The 22,681-nt window shown below is 36.6% G+C and overlaps 1 protein-coding gene across 1 annotated transcript in view; it reads right to left on the bottom strand.

Moving 5' to 3' along the window:
- Ing5 (inhibitor of growth protein 5) overlaps positions 1 to 18,711 on the bottom strand; it is a 29,156-nt gene extending 10,445 nt beyond the window's left edge. The window contains exons 1-4 of the mRNA XM_083114957.1: positions 18,518 to 18,711; positions 13,979 to 14,217; positions 9,695 to 9,806; positions 4,294 to 4,550 (exon numbers count right to left, since the gene is read on the bottom strand). Coding sequence (XP_082971083.1) covers positions 4,294 to 4,550; positions 9,695 to 9,806; positions 13,979 to 14,217; positions 18,518 to 18,554 — 645 coding nt within the window. The 5' untranslated portion in view covers positions 18,555 to 18,711. The remainder of the gene's footprint in view (positions 1 to 4,293; positions 4,551 to 9,694; positions 9,807 to 13,978; positions 14,218 to 18,517) is intronic.
- Positions 18,712 to 22,681: the final 3,970 nt, after the last annotated feature.

The following is a 22,681-nucleotide window of genomic DNA, read 5'->3' as shown; positions in this document are numbered from 1 at the left end:
AACATTAGTTGTTGCGAAATGTTCAGCTTCAGTGCCATTATCACTTGCTTCCAGATGGGATTTCTGCGGACGCGAGCCACCACTGCTTTAACAGCCGCAGCTATTCATACGGTGTGAAGTCTACATACTCTTGGGCAATCTTTCACTCTACCAGTCTCAGTGAATCTCTGGATTATCCGAAAGACAAACCTTTTGCTGATCTTAAGGGTTTTCTGGGGCTGGAAAATCTCAGTGGGTGTCTTTCCAGCCATATGCAGAGCAATTCCGGCTACTCTGTTTTCATATTCGCCCTGCTCCATGCTAAGTACAAGAAGATACATGTTTACTCCTTCAAAGCTGCACACACAATGGTCAGTAGTGAGCTTCAGTACAAGCACAAGAACCTGACTACCGGATGTACAGTCCAAGCCAAAAGTTTGTAACAATATTTATGGCCAGACTAGGTATATTTCTGAAACTTCTATGGAAATAAAATCCTCCCAACAAAACAGGCACTGTCAAACACAACACAAAAGAGAGCAAACAGAGAGTGTATATCTACAGAGCATTCCCTGACATTCGCTACGAGACTCGGCAGCAAGCTGTCCAACATCAGCGCTTGTCTTTCCCGGTGAACGGGTCCGTGACAGTCGCTAGAGTCTGCTATTAAAATTACAGTTTTCATATTGTGTACTAACCTAGACTACAGAAGGTGTTGGAAATGGTGTCCCTCTGCTGCAACACATTCCTGCCATCTCCGAAGGAAATTGGCATTTACACGTGCAAGTTCGTCTACTGTAATTCTCCCGATTTTTCGTACAATACTCTCTTTTAACTCATGGATGGTGTGTGGATTGTCTTTGTATACTTTATTTCCCCATTTTTCTTTCCACTTTTATTCAGAACTGACCCTGTTACTCTTAAACGTTTTTACAAGGTTTAATATAAGCGACTGTTGCGGACCCGTTCACCGGGAAAGACAAGCGCTGATGCCAGGCCGCTTGCCGCCGAGTCTCGTAGTGAATGTCAGGGAAATGCTCTGTAGATTAAAGCAGTACGACCAATTCATTTACAGTGAAAACATGTCACTTTTTAAACTGTCACAAGCGAAAATTCCATAGTTTAACCAATTTCTTAGAACAATAATTTTGATGCTGCTATGAAAATAAAAATGGAAAATAATCTGATGATTATTTCTAAAATTTGGTTAGAAGATGACTTCCTTGGTGCTAGTTCTTTTTTATAACAAATGAAAAGTATTTACCTTTCATGTCAAGGTAACAAAGATTAACATTAACTTCTTACATTATCATTTGGATGCATGGCATTAATATTACCATCATAATATCAACAATCTCTCTTAACATTGTCATTATGGTACTCAAGTTTGCATCTCTGCATGTGGCTTGGCTTCTTAAGAAGATTCGACAAACTCATTTCATTAAAACTTTTCAAGAGATTAAAGAGTTAAGATATGTGATTTAAATAATAATAACAACAACAACAACTTTGTTCAACCAACATAGCAAATAACCTTAAAACAAGCTTGTGATAGCAGTTGTTTCTGGTAGGCATTTGCTTCTTGAGAAGAAGATCTCATCTGATTTTCCTGTTGTGAATTCTATGCTGCATTTTTCCCGACACTAACTGCCTATATATACTTCAAGGACCTCGATGTTTATTAAAATTTTCCACTTTCTTCCTTCCGTAGATTGCATTTCTGTCTAGGCAATATTTCAGAACAAAGATCACAGGAATTTTAAGAATTCACTTGGGACAGTAGGGTGGTAAAAATGTAAAACATAGGAAAAGGTTTAAGAAGGAAATGTTATGATTGACAAACTTAGCATAGTCGTGTAAACGAGAAGCTTTTGAGCTGAAATTTTTAGAGCAGCTAGATAACTAAGAGTGGTCTGGTGGATCTAACAAAATGGATTAGCAGAATAAAAGTAATTTTCTTCACATTATACATGATCTAGATTCTACAGGGTGGTGCACGAACAGTTGACACATTTGAAATCTGAATTTTAAAAAAAATAAACTGTGGTCGGAGCTGAAATATACACAAGCGCATTCGGTAGTCCTTGGAAATACCGGTAGGTGGCCTATCGCTGGGCACGCTGGGCATGGTCTAGTAAACACATCCATTTCCCGCCAGTCAGTGCAGAGCACCAAAACAGTTCTATTGTATGCAGAAACGAAGAGCGTTACAAGTAAGCTCGAGCTCATTTCAAAACACTATGGGCTCCAGCAAGAAACACTATTCTTCGTTTGTACCGTACGATCGAGGATGAGGCCACCGTGAAAGAAGAAAGACGACCTCGCGTTGCTCCAGTTCGGACCACTGAAAACATTGATGCTGTTCAAGTTGCCCTCACCTCACCCCACCTACCCCCTCACACCACTTAATGTTGTGTTGGACTTTTTGAACACAGTTTTTGGTGATAGAGTGATTTCCAATTGATATCCTGATCGACACAATGGAGATTTCTTCTAGCTGCCTTCAAGCTCAGATTTAAATCCCTGTGACATTTGTGTAGGTTTTTTTTAAAGGAAAAACTCTTCCCTTTAAAGCCAGCTAACATTATGGAAATGCGAGGTTGGATAGTTCAGTTGTGTGGTGATATTCACGAAGACATGTGCCGTAGAGTGGTAAGAAATATGTGCACCGCCTTGAAGAGGTTGTTCTGTAAAAAGGGGGCCATACTGAACATGTGATACAGTGAGAAAACTTTCCACGGACAGACTATTCTGTATGTCATAATATGCATGCACATGTAGTATTTATAAATAAATTTGCAATCTAAATTTTAAATGTGTCAACTATTCGTGCACCACCCTGTAAATTCAGATACATATTTTATCCATTTTTAAACTTTCCTTAAATACAGATCTTACCTTTTCATCTGTTTTAAAGTTCTAATGAAGTAGCCTTTTTAAATCTCCGAACAGATCCACATGAATTGAAAGATTGAGGAACAATAAAAAATAATGGGCACATACCAAATGTGTAATACGTTTCATAAAAACAAAAACAAAGTCACACCACATACCTTTGTGTACTCAGTCCTAATTTTTCAAACTTACCTCAATTCTTCTTCAGGGATGGGAGATTAAAATACAAGGTGTGGTGAAAAGTTTACAACATGTTTTTAAATTACTCATATTAGATTAATCGGTGGACCGGCCCAACATTTGGCAAGTGAAACAGCTGGTCATTCCACAGAATCCTGCTTTAATTTCTTTTAATCTAATGGAAATCATTTTTAATTTTGTCTTAACATTTTTACCACATATCATACTTAATCTCTAATCCCAAAGAAGGGTCTACGTAGATCCAAAAATTAGGGCTACTGAACAGTTACTTGTTGTGTCTTGATTTTTGTGATATCGATGACAAAAGGTAATACTTCTTGTTCTAAAATTTGGTTTGAATAAGGAGAATTTAAGCATTTCGATGTAAACTTGTATCTCTAAAGATTTTCGAAGTCAAAATAAGAAGCAATCGTTCATAAAAATGGTAACTGTTTTGCAATAATTTTCTTCTCTTATTGATTTTGGAAATTATCATAATGTCATCATGAATTTATAGGTACGGACTTTTTTCTCGCAAATCATTCTAGAAATATTATTTTACAGTAAAGAATTCCAAATTTGATCACAACGTGGCATCCTCAATTTAAGAAATTGTGTTAATAAAAATATTAGGGATGGGCCGATACCGATAAAGTACCGATATAAAATTTACCGATACCGATAACCGATATTCTACCGATCCGATATAAAATTAGAAATGATCCATGAAGAACCTGAAATGTTCATTGATCTCCTTAATAAATATATGTTTCGAGGTGACTTCAGTGCAAAAGAAGTTGAATATTTAGACAATTACTTCTTTTAAAAAGTAGGGCATCAAGATTATCCATAAAAATTACAACAAAATGGCAGAATTTTACACTAAATTATAAGATATTTATCGATATATCGGATCGGTAAAATAATCGGTAATTTTACCGATAAACCGATATGCCTATATCGGCCGATACCGATAAGAGTACCGATTAATCGGTCCCATCCCTAAAAAAATATACACCTATGGCCCATGCAAAGACAAAGCAGATTGATTAGGATTTATTTTATCCTAATTAAGACATGCACATTAAAAATACATACCAAAAATCATGCAATCAATGTTGAATTTAATGGTAACACCAACAAGCTGAAAATAAATGTCACTAAAAATGGAATGATAGATCTGAAAAAAAAATGCCATCTACGGAGTGTGGATAAAAAAGGATGGATGTATGTACTCACATCAGGATTGTCACACCCTATCATTTCTCCGTATGATACTTGATGGCATAAACAATACGTGGGTTCATTCGGATCTACAGGCATGTCTAAGACATCTGATGGATGGGTTATCACCCCTGGAAGCAGTGATGCCAGCGCAGATTCATTATTCGTCGTTCCCTTCTTCTGCTTCTTTCTTACAACTTTAGATGCTTCTTCCTCTGAAGACAACGTTCCACGCTTCTTCTTCTCCTTCTCTTTGATTTTTTTCCTTCCTTCTGAAAGCAGAAAAGAAACAATTGAATGATAATATATAATTTTTCATGTCACTGTTCTTTTTAAAATACTGTCTTATCTAAGATTGCACCAACAATATGAATATAAAAAGCTCGAAATCAGGATACAGCTGATATTGACATAAATACCAGTATAAGGAAGTATTATATAAGTAGGCCTGATCAGATATCAATCCAGATACGTGAAAATTGAAATAATAGAAAGTTGTTCAAAACTTTGATCAATATTGCTGTGTAAATACTTTTCTGCAATTATATGAATCAAATTACCAAGAAATATGCTTTAGAATATTCAAGAATACCATCAGAATATGAAAATAAATATTGAGCAATCACTAGGGAGTGGAAGTTGATGACCTAAAAAATATAGGTATATAACCTATAGAATGTCCTAAAAAATGACGTAAAAAATGACCATTAAATTTGTTAGTTTCAGGTTAAAAATTGAAATGAAAAGGAACTTAAACAAAATGCAATCTTGCTTTAAAAAAAAAGGCACCAAATGATATCACTTGCACATGCAATTAAAATATGCAACGAGGATTTCCCATGGAAACAACCGAATAATTTTAAAACAATTTAATGAAAAAGTCGTATACACTGAATGAATTGGTGTAAAATGCATTAATTTCCTGCATCTTTGCCTGACGATGTAGTGTGGTGTGTTTCTGTGGCACTGTAAAGAAAAATAAATCCTGCGAGATATATATAGGCTTATGTTCACCTTGGTGAAAAGGCTCAAGAATATTACCCAAATGAAAGAAGTGACAAAATATAACAAAACAATACACCGAATGTTGCGAAAGATGACGGGAAAATGCCGAAAATCGGGGAAAATGACCTCAAACCTGAAAATTGGCAAGAAATGCACTTTAAAATTACCTTTTTTGGTTTCTAGACGAAGTGTAATATTGTGTATATTTAATGGGCATCGTGTCCGAGATGTCAGAAAAAGATGACATTTCATCAACTTCTGCTCCCTAGTAATCACAAAATAAAATTTTTCGTGCAAAATAAAAATAAAGTTTGAATTGTGCATAATTTCAGGGATAATTAGATGAAAGTGTCGCGTGGCATTTATGAGGACCCATGAAAAACGTATGCCAGAAAAGTAGCTGCTGGTATCAGATCGTTGGTATCGCAGCCAAATAACTTTGAATATCAGGCTTCTCATAGCCTATCTACGATCCCTTAATTTAAACGATCGGGAGTTTGTACGATACTTTCCGATACCAATACTACTGGTATCTGCTCAGCCCTAGTGTTAAGTATTCTTCAATCATATGATTGATTCAATTTGCCAAAAATTTTGCTTCAAAAGATTCAAGAATTTACCAATACCAGTGATATCAGATGACACTGATACATCGGAATAGGCTAAGCCCTACCGATAAGCGATCATGCTTGTACGTCGCTGCTATCTGAAGCTTTATTCCGAATGGGAAACAAAGAGTGGTCACAAAATGATATGAAATTGTTCCAGATTTTACAAATTTGTTTAAATTTTAAGTTATGCCACCAAAGTCCCCTGAAAAAATAATATTGAGGTTCTTAACTTTTGAGTCTATTCGTAGTAGGAAAGATTTGATTTATTTCATTTTACTTCACGTTTTGTGCCTCTTGGCTAATTTGCGAAGATGGGGATGAGGATGAAATGATCAATAGACATTCACAAATAACCATGCCAGAGCGGGATTCGAACCTGGGACCCTTCGCTATGGTGGGAAAGAAATAATTTATTTCTGAATACATACTGGGTAGTACAGTAGAACCCCGATTTTATGTTGCTCCATTTTACATTTTCCCGTATTATACATTCAATCTTGATGGTCCTAACAAAGCAAAATGTTATAAACTTTATAAACTTTTCTTCAATTTTACCGGAAAAACATACGGTGAGTTTGCTGTATTAATAAAGGTAAGTATGTGTTTTAACAGTAGTGGAGGATCTGTTTAGGAATGAGAAGTGTTCACACACAAATAAAATTTTCTATTGCATAATTCCAACCTAGTGACTTCTCTCAACTGGATCAACTGTTATATGGCCTGCCAACACACACAGATATAAGATTGAATGTATAATGCGTGAAAATGTAAAATTAAGGAACGTAAAATCGGGGTACTCACCCACTAATATTAATATAATCAATATTTAATTGTTACAATTCTCAAGCATCAATATTGGAGGAAATCTGTACGATATCAGCTCAGCCCGAATACACATGCACAAAACACAGGGTGTATCATAAGTGATAGTGCAAACTGAAATGGTGAAAAGTACGCGATAGTAGAAACAAAAAAGGCTCGGTAAACATGGGGATACAAACTAACCATTTGCAAATTAATTGCAACTGTATGGTTATGGTGCACCACTGATTTGTTTGTATACATCGCATGCTTTTCATGTATGAGGTGCCATAGTCCTACATATTAACAAATAACACCTCGCTAGACATAACTGTTGCTTTTATTACAAGGACTGTTGCACTGTACAGTATGTTACATGTTCGGCAGTGTTCAGTTTTAAAGAAATAAATCTTGGAGTGTACAAACAATCAAGTCAGAGGAGGATCGTAATCATACATTTGCAATTATCTCACAAACGAATGAACCGTTTGAGACCCCATGTTTACCGTTTCATCTACTATCGTGTACTTTTCACAGTTCCAGATTGCGCTATCACCTCTGATACACCCTGTATAAGCATATTTTTTATTCATATCTAGATGTAAGCATGTGCTGGCCGCTGGCACTGGAGCTACCTGAGAGATTAGGTTCTCCTTGTGAACAGTCTTTCTAATCCTAAAAATTGCAGTATGTACCCAAAAGATTGAGAAATGATTTGATTTGCATTATTTTACTTCGCTTTTTGTGCCACTTTTAGCTAATTTGCGAAGATGGGAATTTCATATGATGAAATTGATGAATGAACACTCAGAAACATCCATGCAAAGGCCAGGATTCGTACCCGGGACCCCTAGCATTGTAGGATTGAGAAACACTGAGAACACAATATAATTCAATTTCTCTTATAGAACATATGGGTAGAAAGGGGTAAAAATTCAAATTAATAGCAACGAAAATGTAATGACTCTAGTGTGGAGGAAAACTGAATTTTGCGCTAATAACAGAGAAAGATCAGAAATTCAATAATGGATGCTTTAATAACATTAATATTGGAAGAAGCCTACGATAGATGCTTACACTACCTCGAAAATGTATTCATGTTTTGGAAATAAGATGCAATTTAATAATAAAGGGGATTAAAAAAATGTCAACACTACATGGGAAATAGAAAATTTGTATAAAGGAGGAAACTTTGCTGCAATGACACAAATTTATTCATGTTTAGTGTGTGACAGTCTAGGCAACACAAAGAGAATAGTGTTTCTGGTAAACACAGATGGTGAGTAGTACATCTTTCTATTTCCCATAAAGTTTTAACATTTTCTTGAATCACCCGGTAATAACGTATACAAATTACTAACTTTATCTGCAAGACTTACTTTTAAAGTTTCGCGGATCAAGTAAGTAATTTGTTTATGTTATTATTAGAAAATTTAATGTTGACTGATACATAATTACTATTGAATCCTGATTTTAACACATTTTAAGTTTTGTAGCCACAGGTTCCTGACTTACATCACGGTACTGTCGATGCTCCGTACCCCTGCGGTAAGGTGATGATTTTTGTGTCATTTATGAACATTATGTTCTATACGAACGATTTGTGTTGTTTTTAGATTTAGGATATGTATTATAGTGGAGTAATGAGAGTTTTTTGATGGGACAATTTATGACGTCATTTTCATCGTTGCCATCTGCATGTGATTTGAAGGAACATGTTGTTACGTTATTTGTGTTTAGTAACTTGGAGCCGTGTTGGAAATATCAGAGATTGGAGGTTGGCAATCCTGGTGTAACGCCAGGCCGTGCAAGATTTACTGCAGACGATGTTTCGGTTCATGTCACATGGTACTGGGATTTTGTTTGCAAGCTTGGCGTGCATTTTTAGTGTGGTAAGTGCTATTCATTTAAAATGCATATTGGGGAGTGTATCGACATTTTCAGTATTGTGGCGTTCTTTGGCCGGGCAACCACGTAGCAGAAAGTGCATTGTTTTAAGGATAGTACTTTTTAAAATTATATATTCTCATTCGTATTCGATTGATTAATTGATTTAGTTAGTTAGTTTATTTTACTTCGTGTTTTGTAACTCTTGGCTAATTTGTGCAGATGGGGATGAGTGATGAAATTGAAGAATGAACATTCACAAACAACCAAGCCCAAGCAGGATTCGAACCCTTGGCGTCGCAGCACGATGTGCTAACCATTCAAACACAGGGTCCAGCTCGTTCGTATTGGAAATGGTTGTAGCATGATTTTACAATACCGGACGGTTCCCCAATTTCTTTCATTTTTCACATAGTCAATAATTTAGGACTCGTAATCACGAATCTGCAGTTAAAATTTGGTGCTGACGTCATGCACGGGTAGCTCCACGAACCATGCACGGTAAGGTTAGGCAAACATAGTTAAAAAATGGGGTATTTGGGGTCATAATAATGTCAGGATATGCCAGGAGCATTAGTTTTGCTGCCGTTTGGGAATTTTTTACGGAAACAAATGAGCAATAGTAGTCCGGAATAGGAGTTTCTTGTGCTTACGTGGGTCATACTTTGTGATCAAATATCTCCCATTATTTGTGGTTTCCTAACGCTGGAACCACTTTTATATTACGTAAAACGTTGAAATCTGTCGATAAAAAAAAATCGGCGTAATTCTCGAGGGGGTACAGTGGGTTGATGGACCCCCACATCACTACCTAAAATCATGGGTTCAAGTATGTTTGGCTGTTTTTTGTGAGTGTGATGTAATGAGATTTCATGTAATCATCACTTACCCTAATTGTAGCAATTAGTCAGAGGTTGCAGAAAATTAACAAAAATCCATGTATATACAAATCCACAGGTCCCTAAAAAACATAATCAAGAATTCACTCTCATTTCGTTACTGTAAGAATTCCCCCACTTCAGCAATTTGCATAGCTTGAATTTTATATCTGGCATGCATGTCCAACTAAGGGTAAAACTTCCATAAGTACACACACACGCAATAATAATTACTTTTTTGTGATGCTGTGTCCTCTTGTGACCTTGAATTTGTGAGTGCTTTGTCCTGGATTTCAGCTTCAAACCTTGCCAGATCGGAGTCAAGTCGTCTTATATGTTTATCAACCTGACAAAAAAAGGTTAAATTAATCAAAAGTGTTTTGTAAATAGCACATTCAATTTGTCAAATCAAATTCTCTGATTCATTCAGGAGTTTTTAAACTTTCCTACACTAACTAATAAATATAACACGTACTTACAGGAATTCAAAAACTATGCCTAAAACTGTTGTAGCCTCCATATTCCGTTACAGGGACTGCTAATTTGTAACAGAATATGCAGGCTACAACAGTTTTAGGCATACTTTTTGAATTCCTGTCCAACCTATATCAAATCCACATCCTTATTCCTGGTTTTTAAAATATCTTGACGTGGCTATGGAAAGTTTTCGTGGTCGAAGTTTTGGACCTGAAGAAGAGAACAGTAAATTCTCGATACGTCGTTTTGTAAATAACATAAGTACCATTTTTTGTGCTTTTTGAATATTTCTAATATTTTCAAAGTACGTGTTATATTATTTTCATTAAATAAATGAAAATTATATTAAAGAGGAAATAAAAAGTAGGCTTAATTCAGGAAATGCATGTTACTTCTCTCTTCATAAACTTTTGTGTTCTTGTTTAATATCTAAGAAACTAAAAGTTAAAATATAAAAAACAGTAATTTTGCCTGTAGTATTACAAGGGGTGATCAACTGAAACCCGTTCGTTCCGTGTATTATTGGTATAGTGTGTAGGAGGATATTGTTTGTCCAATAGTGTGTAATGGCTAATGTCTCTGTGTGTTGGGTGTAGGAATGTGGTTTATATGTGTTTCCGTTTTGCAGGTATAACGAGTGAAAGTTGGCGTTCAACATCCCCAATCCGTTAAAACAGGACCAGCGTGCTGTCATCCAGTTTCTGAGTGCCGAAGGTTGTCAACCAGCTGAAGTGTACCGGCGTATGGAAGACGTGTATGGTGATGCATGCGTGTCCAAAACAACAGTGGTGGACTGGGCAAGAATGTTTCGGAAGGGGCGTGAACAAACCACTGATTATCCCCGTCCTGGTCAAGCCCATGTTGTTGCCACAGAAGACATGTGTGAAAAGATGAATGCAGCAATATCTGCAGATAGACGCATGAGTATTCGATCCATAGAAAACGAGTTAAACATGGGTTATGGTACTGCTCACAAAATTGTGAAAGCTCTGGGTTATCATAAAGTGTGCGTGCAGTGGATACCCAGGGTATTGACGGAGGACCAAAAGTTGGAGCGTATGGGATGCTCCATTGAACATTTGTCACGTTACCATTTGGAAGGTAACGACTTCTTGCTGCGCATTGTTGCTGAGGATGAAACTTGGTGCCATCATTTCAAAGTCTTCCACTATGCAATGGAAACACCCCTCATCTCCACGTCCCAAAAAGTTCAAGACGCAACCGTCTGCGGGGAAAGTTATGGCGTCTGTGTGTGCAAACCAAGTGCAGGATTTGTTTCAACGATTCAAGTGGGAAATGTTGCGACACCCACCCTACAGCCCTGACCTTTCACCTTGTGACTTTCACATCTTTGGGCCTCTAAAGAAGGCTTTGAAAGGTCAGAGATTTCAGTCTGACGCTGAAGTTCAGGACGCTGTGCGTGATTGGTTTGAGATTCAGCCTTCACAATTTTACATGGACGGCATTTGTAAGTTAGTGACACAGTGGGACAAGTGTCTCAACGCTCATGGTGACTTCTTCTGAACAATATTTTTACTGAGCGCTAACCATAGACGCCTCTAGACAGTGTACCAGTTTCAGCTCGAAATAAAATTTTATTTCACGAATTATGACCACTGAACGGGTTTCAATTGATCCTCCCTTATATATGGGTGTGAAACTTGGTCCCTTACATTGAAAGAGGAACATAAATTGAGAGTATTTGAAAATAAGATCCTTAGGAAAATATTTGGACCTAAAAGGGATGAGGAGACAGGTGAGTGGAGAAGGTTACATAATTTAGAACTACATAATTTGTATTCATGTCCAGATATTATTAGAATAATTCAATCAAGAAGACTTATGTGGGCAGGCCATGTGGCACGACTGGGAGAGGAAAGAGGAGTTTACAGGATTCTTGTTGGGAAACCTGATGGCAAGAGACCTGTAGGAAGGCCAAGACGAAGATGGAGGGACAACGTTGAGATGGACCTAAGGGAAATCGGTAGGGATGGAAAAGAGTATAGAGATCTTGCTCAAGATAGGGACAGATGGAAGGCCTGTGTTGCTGCAGCCATGAACCATCGGGTTTAAGAAGGCTAGAGAGTTAGTTAGTTAGTGTTATATTGCTATTGTGAGTAATTTGCACATTCATCATGAGTTAACTAATAAGTAAGTGTTAAATCTTAATTATATCATTTTTTCAAGATTTTAGAATTCTTCGCAATTGTCCATTTTACCACTGTGTTAGTTTCTGTTCAACCAAGTACACAATGTATACACAAAAAGCTGTGTTCAGAGGAACTAAAAATCTCAAATTTCTGCTATGGCATCTTCACAACCAAATCAGTTCTCATTTCTCACTGACCCAAGTAATAACACAAATTACAGTGCAAGCAACCGAACGTAATGAACGAAATCAGGCTGCTCATGACAATTACTAATATGGGATTATATTGCAGTTCAATTAACGAGTGATTGATTGATTTGCTTTATTTTACTTCACTTTTTGTGTCACTTTTGGCTAATTTGCGAAGAGGGGGATGAGTGATGATATGATGAATGGACATCACAAACGTCCATGCCCAGCCAGGTTTCGAACCCAGGACCCCTGGCATTGCAGCACAATGTGCTAACCACTCTGCCACGGTGGCCGGCAAAATATATTATGAAAACTTAACTAAATTAATGTGATTTGTTAAGCATACTTGACCATTTCTACATGACTAAGTATATTTTAAACATTTTCCAGTCATATTCATAAATTTCACATTTTCAAGTAAGAAGAACTTCCTTTATATAACTAGATATTTTTGAAGTGGATTTTGTCCCTTCTAAAAATGTTCCAAATTACAATAATTTATCATCAAACTTTTTTGGAGTTAGCAACACTGCAAAATATGACAAGCTCCATGTTGGAATGTTCACCAAGTGCAACACCATATTTCCCATTAAGTGTGTCAAAAAACATTTTCGCACAAAACTTCTGTGCATAATTTCATGTCAATTAACCTTTTCTGCAAAGTATTTTGGGGGCCAAATTCCTGAATGCTCCTGAAGTTACACAGTATCAGGGATGGCTCGGCCCGTGTTCTCAACAGACCCTTGATCTGCCTCAAGTTGAACAAGCCTGCCATGGGAGAAAACATAAGTTATCATAAATTCATGTTGCTTGCCTCTGTCAGCATAACCTGCAACAAACCAAGTGGTCCCAAGTTCGAATCCTAGGTAAGCCATGGACGTATCACTGTGTTTACCCTATCATTTCAAGTGTTAATCATTCATTCTTGTTGCAATTAACATAAGGGGTAAAAACGCAACATAAAATAAATTAAATACAGAGTGAAACTAATTCATGATAACTTCAAGGCCAAGGGCAGTGCTCGAAAAATCTTCTTCAGAGCTAGGCACCAGGAAACCACCTACTTGCATACTATAAGAAGGTGATCCAGTGGCAGAGTGGTTAGCACATCGTGCTACGATGCCAGGGCTCCCAGGTTTGTATCCCGGCTTGAGCATGGATGTTTGTGAGTGTTCATTCACCATATCACTCATCTCCATCTTCACAAATAAGTCAAAAGTGGGAAAGAAGAAAGTAAAATAAAGCAAGTCAATCAAAAATCAATCAATCCATAAGAAGCTGAGCATCACTGTATTCAAAACATCGCTAAACCATGTGAGAAAGCGGGAAATTGGGGGGGGGGGACAAAGAGTAAGAAATTGTTATTTATTCTATGAAATGTTCACAATGTTGATAAAAAAAATCATTTGCTAACTTGCGCTGTACTGCAATTTTAACTTGGGAGTTTTCAGAATTTCAGACATGCAAACTTGAAAAATGGCAATATTACAGCAAAAGATCAGTCGCCAGGCTGAAATTTTTAGTCGCCAAGGCGACCTGATTTTTACGAGCCCTGGCCAAGGGTTAACAATATCTTATTAGAAAGTCATACAGAACACCACTGTAATGATACCAGGATCACTCATGGACAGGGGCACTTTAGAAAATGAACTGCACTTTTCTGAGATTCAAATCAGAAATTCATCAAACTTTATACATACCAGTTCATAAGTTTGAATTGCTAACTGAACTTTATCATCTCCATATTCTTTAGCCTTATTAAATAACTTTTGTATATGGTCCATCTGGTCCTTCTTCTTCTCTGGGCTCATATTTTTTACATTATGAAGATATTCATCTGCAAGTCTATCGATGTTCTTCATAAGAACTTGTGCTCTCGCATCCAGATCCCTCATAAGGGTGAAATTTCTCTGCAGTTCAATAGGAAGATGTTCCAAACCTATGAAGAAATAATTTACTATAGGTTTGCATAAAGGACATTCATTCAGTACTACTATAGGTAACACTTTACTATACCGGAGACGGATTTCTTCAAATTTACAGGAGAAAGTACTTACGCAAATCATTTTCTGTAGTGTTGTTGATGTTCGCGAATGTAGTTTTGATCAATTTTAATGCGAATGCATGTGGTTTTCTACTAAAATCTATTTCCGATGCGTTATTGCTGCTGCCGCCATGATGATGTCCGTATATGCTAAATTGAACGAAAGGAGTGCTAATGGAACCTAACCTAACCTAGTAGGCATACCTCGTCCCCGTGATGGTTCGTGGGGCTATCGTGAATTTTTGGGCTAACGTCAATGGTTTTTGGGGCTACCCGTGGATTGTTTGTGGGAAATAAGGAACAACAGTAAGTACTCGTTAATGTAAGAAATAGACATTATTTAGGTTATAAATTCATTATTTCACCTAAAGAAATGTTCCGCAATGCAGAAGAGTACGTTAGCAATGTAAAAAAATTGCGAAATAAATCATTGATAGGTGTCTCCAGTATAGTAAAGTAGTACCCTACTATACAATCGCAATAAGTGTACACAACTCTTACATCATCAGAGCAGTTACTAGAGATTTCTATGCTCTGAGCAAGAAGTTGCAGCAAATATAGAATTACTCTCGTATATTTAAGCCTCTGATGAGAGAATATTGAAGGAAACAAATATTGTCCATCTCTTCTTGAGTTGCGATTACGTGCTTGCTATGTTTTAAAAGCAATGTATTGAAAAGTTGCATATTCATGTGGAAATGTTCATTCTGTAATGCATCATTTGAACTAGGCTATTAAGTACCCGAATAAACAAAAAAGGGTAGCAATTCGGTATATCTTGAAAGACATTTCTTCATTTTTACAGAAGAAACTACTTGCGGAAATGAGTTTCTCTAAGATTTCCAACGATCGTCAAGGTATTTTCTTTCATCGTGGAATCTATTTGACCAGGAAATCATGTATTTTTGAAGAGAAATATCTCACCGACGCACAAGTGCTATTGCTTTCGCTACGTGAACCGGATGCTGCACACGTTTGATGACATAACCCCATGTCAGTATTTCCAACCCTTTTTTTTTTAACTATGCTTGCCTAACCTAACCTTATCGGAAAGGGTTCACGGGGCTATCCATCAGCAACCCGTTCATAATGTACAATTTGAACATGATAGTAGGTATTTTTCAGTGTAGAAGGTTGGAAACACTGCATTCCTACAACGGTAGTCAACCTGTGCATGCCATATTGTGTGTTACGGAAACAAAAAAAAGGAATAACAAAAAATACTCTCTATGTGAAAAATGTGTTTGTTTTCGTGTAAAAAGCATAATGGCTCCTTGACATATGTTCCGCAATACACAATTGGTAAGTACGAACCATGCAAAACACAAAATATCAGATTTTAATGCGTCTCCAATATAACGAACTGTTACCAAAAAAAGTACAAACAGGCAGAACTGACATCCTGTTATTACAGTACAAGATAATTCAACCTCGTACCACTAATAAAAAATTCATTACCTAGCAATTATTGTGGTACTACTTCCGTTTAGTCAAAACACCTATAACTCATTTATTTCGTCCTTTTTAATATTGCTACTTACTTATTCTGCATTGCGGAACATTCTATAAGGTGTAATTATGAATTTCTCACGAAAATAATTTCAATTTTTCATATTACGAGTAATTATTGTTGTTTGTTTTCTTCACTTGTGTGAGACAAAATATGGCGCGAGCGTTCTGGATCATCGCGCGTCGTGCTTGTTTTTTGTCGAGTGATGCAGTGTTTCCAACCTTCTAAACCAAAAAAAATGCCTACTTCCGTGTTATTAAATTTCTATTTTTTCCCAGGTAGCTCCACAAACCATTTACGGATAGCCCCACGAACCAATCACGGGAAGGTTAGGTTAGGCAAGCATTGCTAAAATTTTGGGTCATGTCATCTTCTTGAAAAAACACGTGGTGGTTGGAAACAGTGACAGGGGGTTACATCATCAAGATGGAACATCCGATTCGTACATGGAAGCAATGGTAATGGGGATATTTTTATACATAAAAACATGAATTATCGCTAAACAAGATGAAACGATGTCAGAAAATACGGTAAACCTTCGATAGCATCCTAATGGATTTCTTCATTTTTACACAAGAAACTATGGTAAATGTTTACTATCCTTCGGACACCTATAACTTCTGAGTTTAGTCAATTTTTGACATTTGTACTTACCTATCTGCTTCGCGGATCATTTTTTAACATGTATTCACGTTTTTTGATCATTTTTTTTTAAAAAAAAAAGTGTTTTTGTAACTGAAGAACGTACGTTTCCACAAATGGTTTGTGGGGCTATGCGAGAATGGTGTGTGGGGCTACGCATATTTTTTTCGAAACCAATTTTTAACTATTGTAACCCTACCTAACCTAACCTTACCGGAAATGGTTCGTGGGGCTATGCGTCAATGGTTGAATTTCCGCTATGAAACATTCCCACATCACACAAAACACCTTCCAGATGTTAGACAATACTACAGGAACTTATTACGGTAAGTAGTTTCTTCTGTAGAAATGAAGAAATCTGTCCAAAGGATAGTAAACTAGTACTGAAACTACTTACCGAAATTAGTTTCTGTAGCATTTAGAAATTCTTGTTGGTATTTTCTTTCATCGAGAAAAAACGATGTTGTCCGTGTATGCTAAATTGAACGAAAGGAGTGCTAATGGAACCTAACCTAACCTCGTAGGCATACCTTGTCCCAGTGATGGTTCGTGGGGCTAACGTCGATGGTTTTTGGGGCTAACATCGATGGTTTTTGGGGCTAACATCGATGGTTTTTGGGGTTAACGTCAATGGTTTTTGGGGCTAACGTCAATGGTTTTTCGGGCTAACGTAAATGGTTTAATAATTACTCTTTATGTCAAAAATTGAACTTTTTTCGTGAAAAAAGCAAAATAGCACCTTGAAGAATCTTTCGCAATGCAGAATAGGTAACTACGAATGTTAAAAATGACAAAATAAACGAGTGAGGTGTTGGGACGCTATCGAAGTTTTACCGAAAATACATTCGGGAACTTCAACAATCCTACAGAAAGTGATTTGCGTAAGTAGTTTCCAAAAATGAAGAAATCCGTTTTGACTAAACAGAAGTGTTACCCTTATTGTCTGTCATTCATTTTTGATTAAGTTTGTTACATTTCAGTTTTGACAGCTTTAATTTACTCTGGTGAGTTTCGCGTGAAAATTAAAGTGTAACCAGTGAAACGAAAGGAGCGATTTTACAATACCGGACCCTTCTCCAATTTCATTCATATATCGCATACTCACTAATTTAGGGCTCCTAATCACGAATCTGAAGTTAAAATTTGGCGCTCACGTGTTGAATTTGCAAAAAAAGGGGGTCCGTGATCGCAACCGACAATGCACGATTGCTCATTATTTTAACTATGTTTGCTTAACCTGACCTCACTGTGAATTGTTTGTGGGGCTATGCGTGAATGGTTTTTGGGGCTATGCATGAATGGTTTGTGGGGCACCGTAAAAAAATGTCAGTAAATAATGAGCAATCGTGCATTGTCACAGAACCACCTTTGGGGGGGGGGGGGAATTCCACACGTGAGAGCCAAATTTTAACTTCAGATTCGGGATTAGGAGCCCTAAATTAGTGAGTACACGAAATTGGAGAAGGGTCCGATATTGTAAAATCATACCTTCTTTTTTTCAGAAAACTACTTTATTGTCATTCACATTAAATAGACTGCAAGCTGCATTAGATTTAGCATCACAACACCTCACAGATAAATTAAAAAAAGAATCACCTCAACTTATTCGCTCATAAAGGGAAATAATGCAATTTAAGGAGCATTAAGCAATACAATTTGGTGTACGCTGTAGTGTATGCTTTCATCCCAAAGTTATAATTTTCATTTCATTAATATGTATACAGAGTAAAAGTAACTTCGATATAACTCATAAATATTAATGGCAACAATACATTTCGATTACACATTCACGGCACAATGACAATTTGTTGCATTCAAATTTTAACTACGAACTTAATGCTCATTACCTCCTAATGGCGCTAAAACATAATCAATACAAATTATTACTCATATTATATAGAGTGTAGCGGGCAAACTAAAAATGGTAAAGTTATGCTTTGTAAACCTTTTCTTTTCCTATCGTTTATAAATAAAATAAGAAAAGAAAAAGGAATGGAATTTCTAGCATTTTCGAGTCTTGATACAAGTTGTGGACATACTCACTATCAAGGTAATGTTCCAAATACAAAGCTGTAGTCATGGTTGCTTGTGTGTTTGTAATAATATATTAGAAAAATCTTAGCTGTACAAATTCACTAGTTTATTCTTCCTAAATATATTCGAAATATGCTGAAAACCGTCAGTGAATCACTTCCGTACATCACTTTTCGTTTACAGATCACTCGTTGACAGTGTTGCCCCACACAATTATTTAAAAAAGCTAACTCGCAGTTAAAATTAAGCTTACAAAAGGAGCTAGGTTGGCTAGGTAGTCGTTAGAAAGTGCGCGAAAATACCGTGCGAGAGGGTAGAAAGCCCTTACAGCTCTCGATGGTCAGGTTACATCAAAATGCAGATAGCGGCCTGGCAAAACTATACTGACGTACTCAAGGGTAGGGCCGGCTGATGAAGCTACATCCTTTATTATTATTATTATTATTTATTTTTTTTAAAGAAAATCAATATTTTCAAATGAAAGCAGTAAAGGGAAAAACCAAAATTGGAAAATTGCAAACCTGATTATCATTATTTGTTTCGGAACAACTTTTAAAATATAGGTGAAAAATAGTCATTACGAAATAGTTTATGGAGTATCTAGGTTTATACTCCTTCCTACAGAACGCAGCTATGTGATGTCCACTTTTACAATTCAAAATTACTCCGAGAAAAAAATACTGCCTACGCTAGTGAAGTAGCGATACAGTAGAGGTGTCGCGTTTTGCCTCCTGTCGACCCCCCCCCCCCCTCATTCCGCTCATTCATTCCTGACGCCGGCGAGGTGATGTGGTCAGCATTACACACCGACCTCCTTAATTTCCAGGGTTGAACTGAAATACTGATCCATTTATTACTGTACTTTTTGCAAAGTAAATTCTGTAGTTAATAGATTATACTAAATTAAAACGGGTGGTGTCGGTGTTAGCCCGTAGCTAGAACTGACCTCCAGGGGGGGAGGGCTCACGGTTTATCAGAGGGGCTTTATAAACCAAGTCCATTTTTCAAAAGTTTAATAGTATTAAATGAAGGTAAATTATGTATGTCGGAGTCATTAAGTTAATTTAAAATATAAAATTTAGAAATATCATACAAATACTACAGTTTTTTTCCATATCTTCTAAAACCTCTCTTGAAGTGCTAATGACTGCTACTGACAACATCCCTTAATACACACTCCATACTATTTTTGATGATACAGATATTTATATCATTAGCGTACGCAGGATTTTATCAAGGGGGGGTTATTTCTAAAACTTTCTCCAAATTCACATTACCATTGTTTTATTATACTTTAATTCAGTGGCGTACGCAAGGGGGGGTTACCGGGTTTAAACCCCCCCTTGAGCTCTTGAAATATTATGGAAAATGCTGTAGAAAAAAATTAAAAATGGCTAATTTATCACAGTCAAAGATCTGCGACAGTAATAATAATAATAATAATTTGGATTATTATTCCCATGCAGCATGAAGAAAAACACAACATTCCAAACACAATCTAAGCGGCCGCAAAGTTCAATTTTGCAATTTTCTTTTGCAAAAAGTCGCGCAATGACTCTTGCGAGAATTGTGAAAATTCCTTGCTTCGTCCTTATTGCAAACGTTCTTCCCGGTACTGATTTCACATCCCCTTGTGAACTCTCAAGTGATGCTGAGTCTACATCCACATCATTAAATAATGTCGAAGAAGTCTTTTGTGAATCACCTAGAAGGGATAAATGTGTTGGAATGTCTATAAACGTACTTTACAACGAAAACATAGACTCAGTGGAATTTAGCAACATGTATTCTCGCGCTTCATCATCACCCTGGGTGAGTTCCATAGGTAAAGGTAATGTAAATTCCCCCGTGTATATAGCACCGTGCCATGAAGTCACACATAGTGGTGTGGTGGGCCCCAAAGATTCTTGACCTCGAACTATTTTGCAGGTGATGTGATCAGCACCATGCTCCGGCAGCCTTCATCCCCCAAGGTTGCTCTCAGATACCCATAGGCTGGGTGCGGAGACAAGGCTGGATAAATTCCAACCAATTCCGGGAATCGAACCCGGATATCCCACGAAGTTGTCAGACTAGACCAGCGCGGCTCCTTGAATGAGTTTCATATTTCGATTATTTCAATAAATTTAATATATTTGCTTGTTTTTATGGATTTTCTTCACACTTAAAATGTCTCACTTATCATATACAAATAACCGTTGACTAGACAATTATTTTGAAACAAAAGAATTGTAATTTTGTTCTATTTCTTTCATAAATAGCAGCTGCATTAGTAGTAATTAAACTAATTAATTAATTATAAGAATTATTAATTAATTTATTATTATTATTATTAATTAAAGTATAATAAAACAATGGTAATGTGAATTTGTAGAAAGTTTTCGAGATAACACCCCCCTTGATGAAATCCTGCGTACGCTACTGCTTTAATTACATAATAATCATCACAATTAATTAATAATACTTATAATTAATTAACTGGCTGAATTACTACTAATACCACTACTACTATTAAGTACTAGAGATCTACATAAATATAGTATTTACGAAAGCAATAGAACAATATCACTTTCTAGTCATTCGATTTTTATCAAATTCTGGGAGCATTTTTTTGTTTCTTTCTTATGAAATAATTGTCTGGTCAACGAGGTGAGACATTTTAAGTGTGAAGAAAATTCATAAAAACAAGAACATATATTAAAATAAATTAAAATAATCAAAGTATGGAACTCATCCAAGGAGCTGCGGTGGTCTGGTTGGTTGGTAGAGCGTCTGACAACCACGCGGGAGATCCGGGTTCGATTCCCGGAATTGGTTGGAATTTTTCCGGCTTCTTCCCCTCATAAATGTCCCCGATAATTCACATCTGGATTGTCTCTCTGTTCTTACCAACAAAACATTTTACAATAGTTAAGCTTATTGTCGTTTGAATAAATGTCTAGTCAACAAGGTGAGACATTTTAAAAGAGAGACATTCAAACATGCTGCGTTAAACAATGGGAAGGCGGACTGGTGACTGTTCTTGTCCGCCTAGCCTTTGTCTATACGTTAGCAGCTTACAACGAACCAAGAACTTTCTTTAGTTAATTCTCAATGTTCACACAAAACAAATACATGTTCATTGAACACTGGCGTACGTAGAGGGGTGGCTGATGGGGTTACAGCCCCTACCGAAATTTTGAGAAAATCAGAATTTTCAAATTAAAATCCGTTAAGAACTTTAAAAAATCAAAATGTGTAAATGCGAAACCTCTTTTAAAGTGAGTCCCGATTACCATTTTTGTCTTTGAATACAATTTTAATAGACTGAAAAGCTCGAAAAATACGAAATATTTTATTATGCATCCTGCCCTCCAAAACGAAGGCATGTGCTATCCACATTTACTATTCCAGCCCATCCCGAAAAAAAAATCCTGCATATGCCAGGGTATTGAACATTGTTGCAACTGAGATACAAAAAAAGTTTTCTCTCTTTTATATCATAGTTGCCCTCATATTTTGTTTTCAAGAATACTTGTTAATTTTCAAGGCTTTCTCTCTGAAAGACGCATGTGTTTGGAATGCTGTGCTTTTCTCCGTGCTGCATGGAAATAATAATTCAAATTATTATTATTATTATTAGTAGTAATAGTATTGTCCTAGATCTTTGACTGTGGTAAGTTGGCCATTTAATTATTTTTTTCCACAGCATTCTTCATAACATTTCACAAGCTCAAGGGGGGTTTAAACCCCGTAACCCCCCCTTGCGTACGCCACTGATTTATATCATACATTTTAAAATGTAAGTACAATATTCACTTCGATCATAGTGCCTACTGTACATTCCACCCCCAGTCAAATCAATAAAACGTGTGATCTGTTGACATTTGACCCAGATGCGGAAGGAATCTGAATAATGAGATCGAAGTCACAGATTTCTGTCCAACGAGAGTCTGCAACAGGGGCAAGGAAGGTACAGATAAAGAAGGCTCCCTATGAAATAACTTTCTAAAGTCTAGAGAATCTTCTAAACACTTACCCCTGCTTAGACTTTTGCTCATAAACAAGGTGAACGAATGAAGTTGTGAACAAAATAATATATTCTGTCTACATTTTCACTCTTCACCTCAAACAAATTAGAGTACAAAATAGTTTTACCTAATGTCAAGGGGGACAGCGGCAGTGCCAGAAGTG

Source organism: Lepisma saccharinum, chromosome 29 (assembly GCF_977018435.1).
Source record: "Lepisma saccharinum chromosome 29, izLepSacc3.1, whole genome shotgun sequence".
NCBI lineage: Eukaryota > Metazoa > Arthropoda > Insecta > Zygentoma > Lepismatidae > Lepisma > Lepisma saccharinum.
Note: the sequence above shows the minus strand (reverse complement) of the source record. Positions and strands in the feature narration are given on the sequence as shown.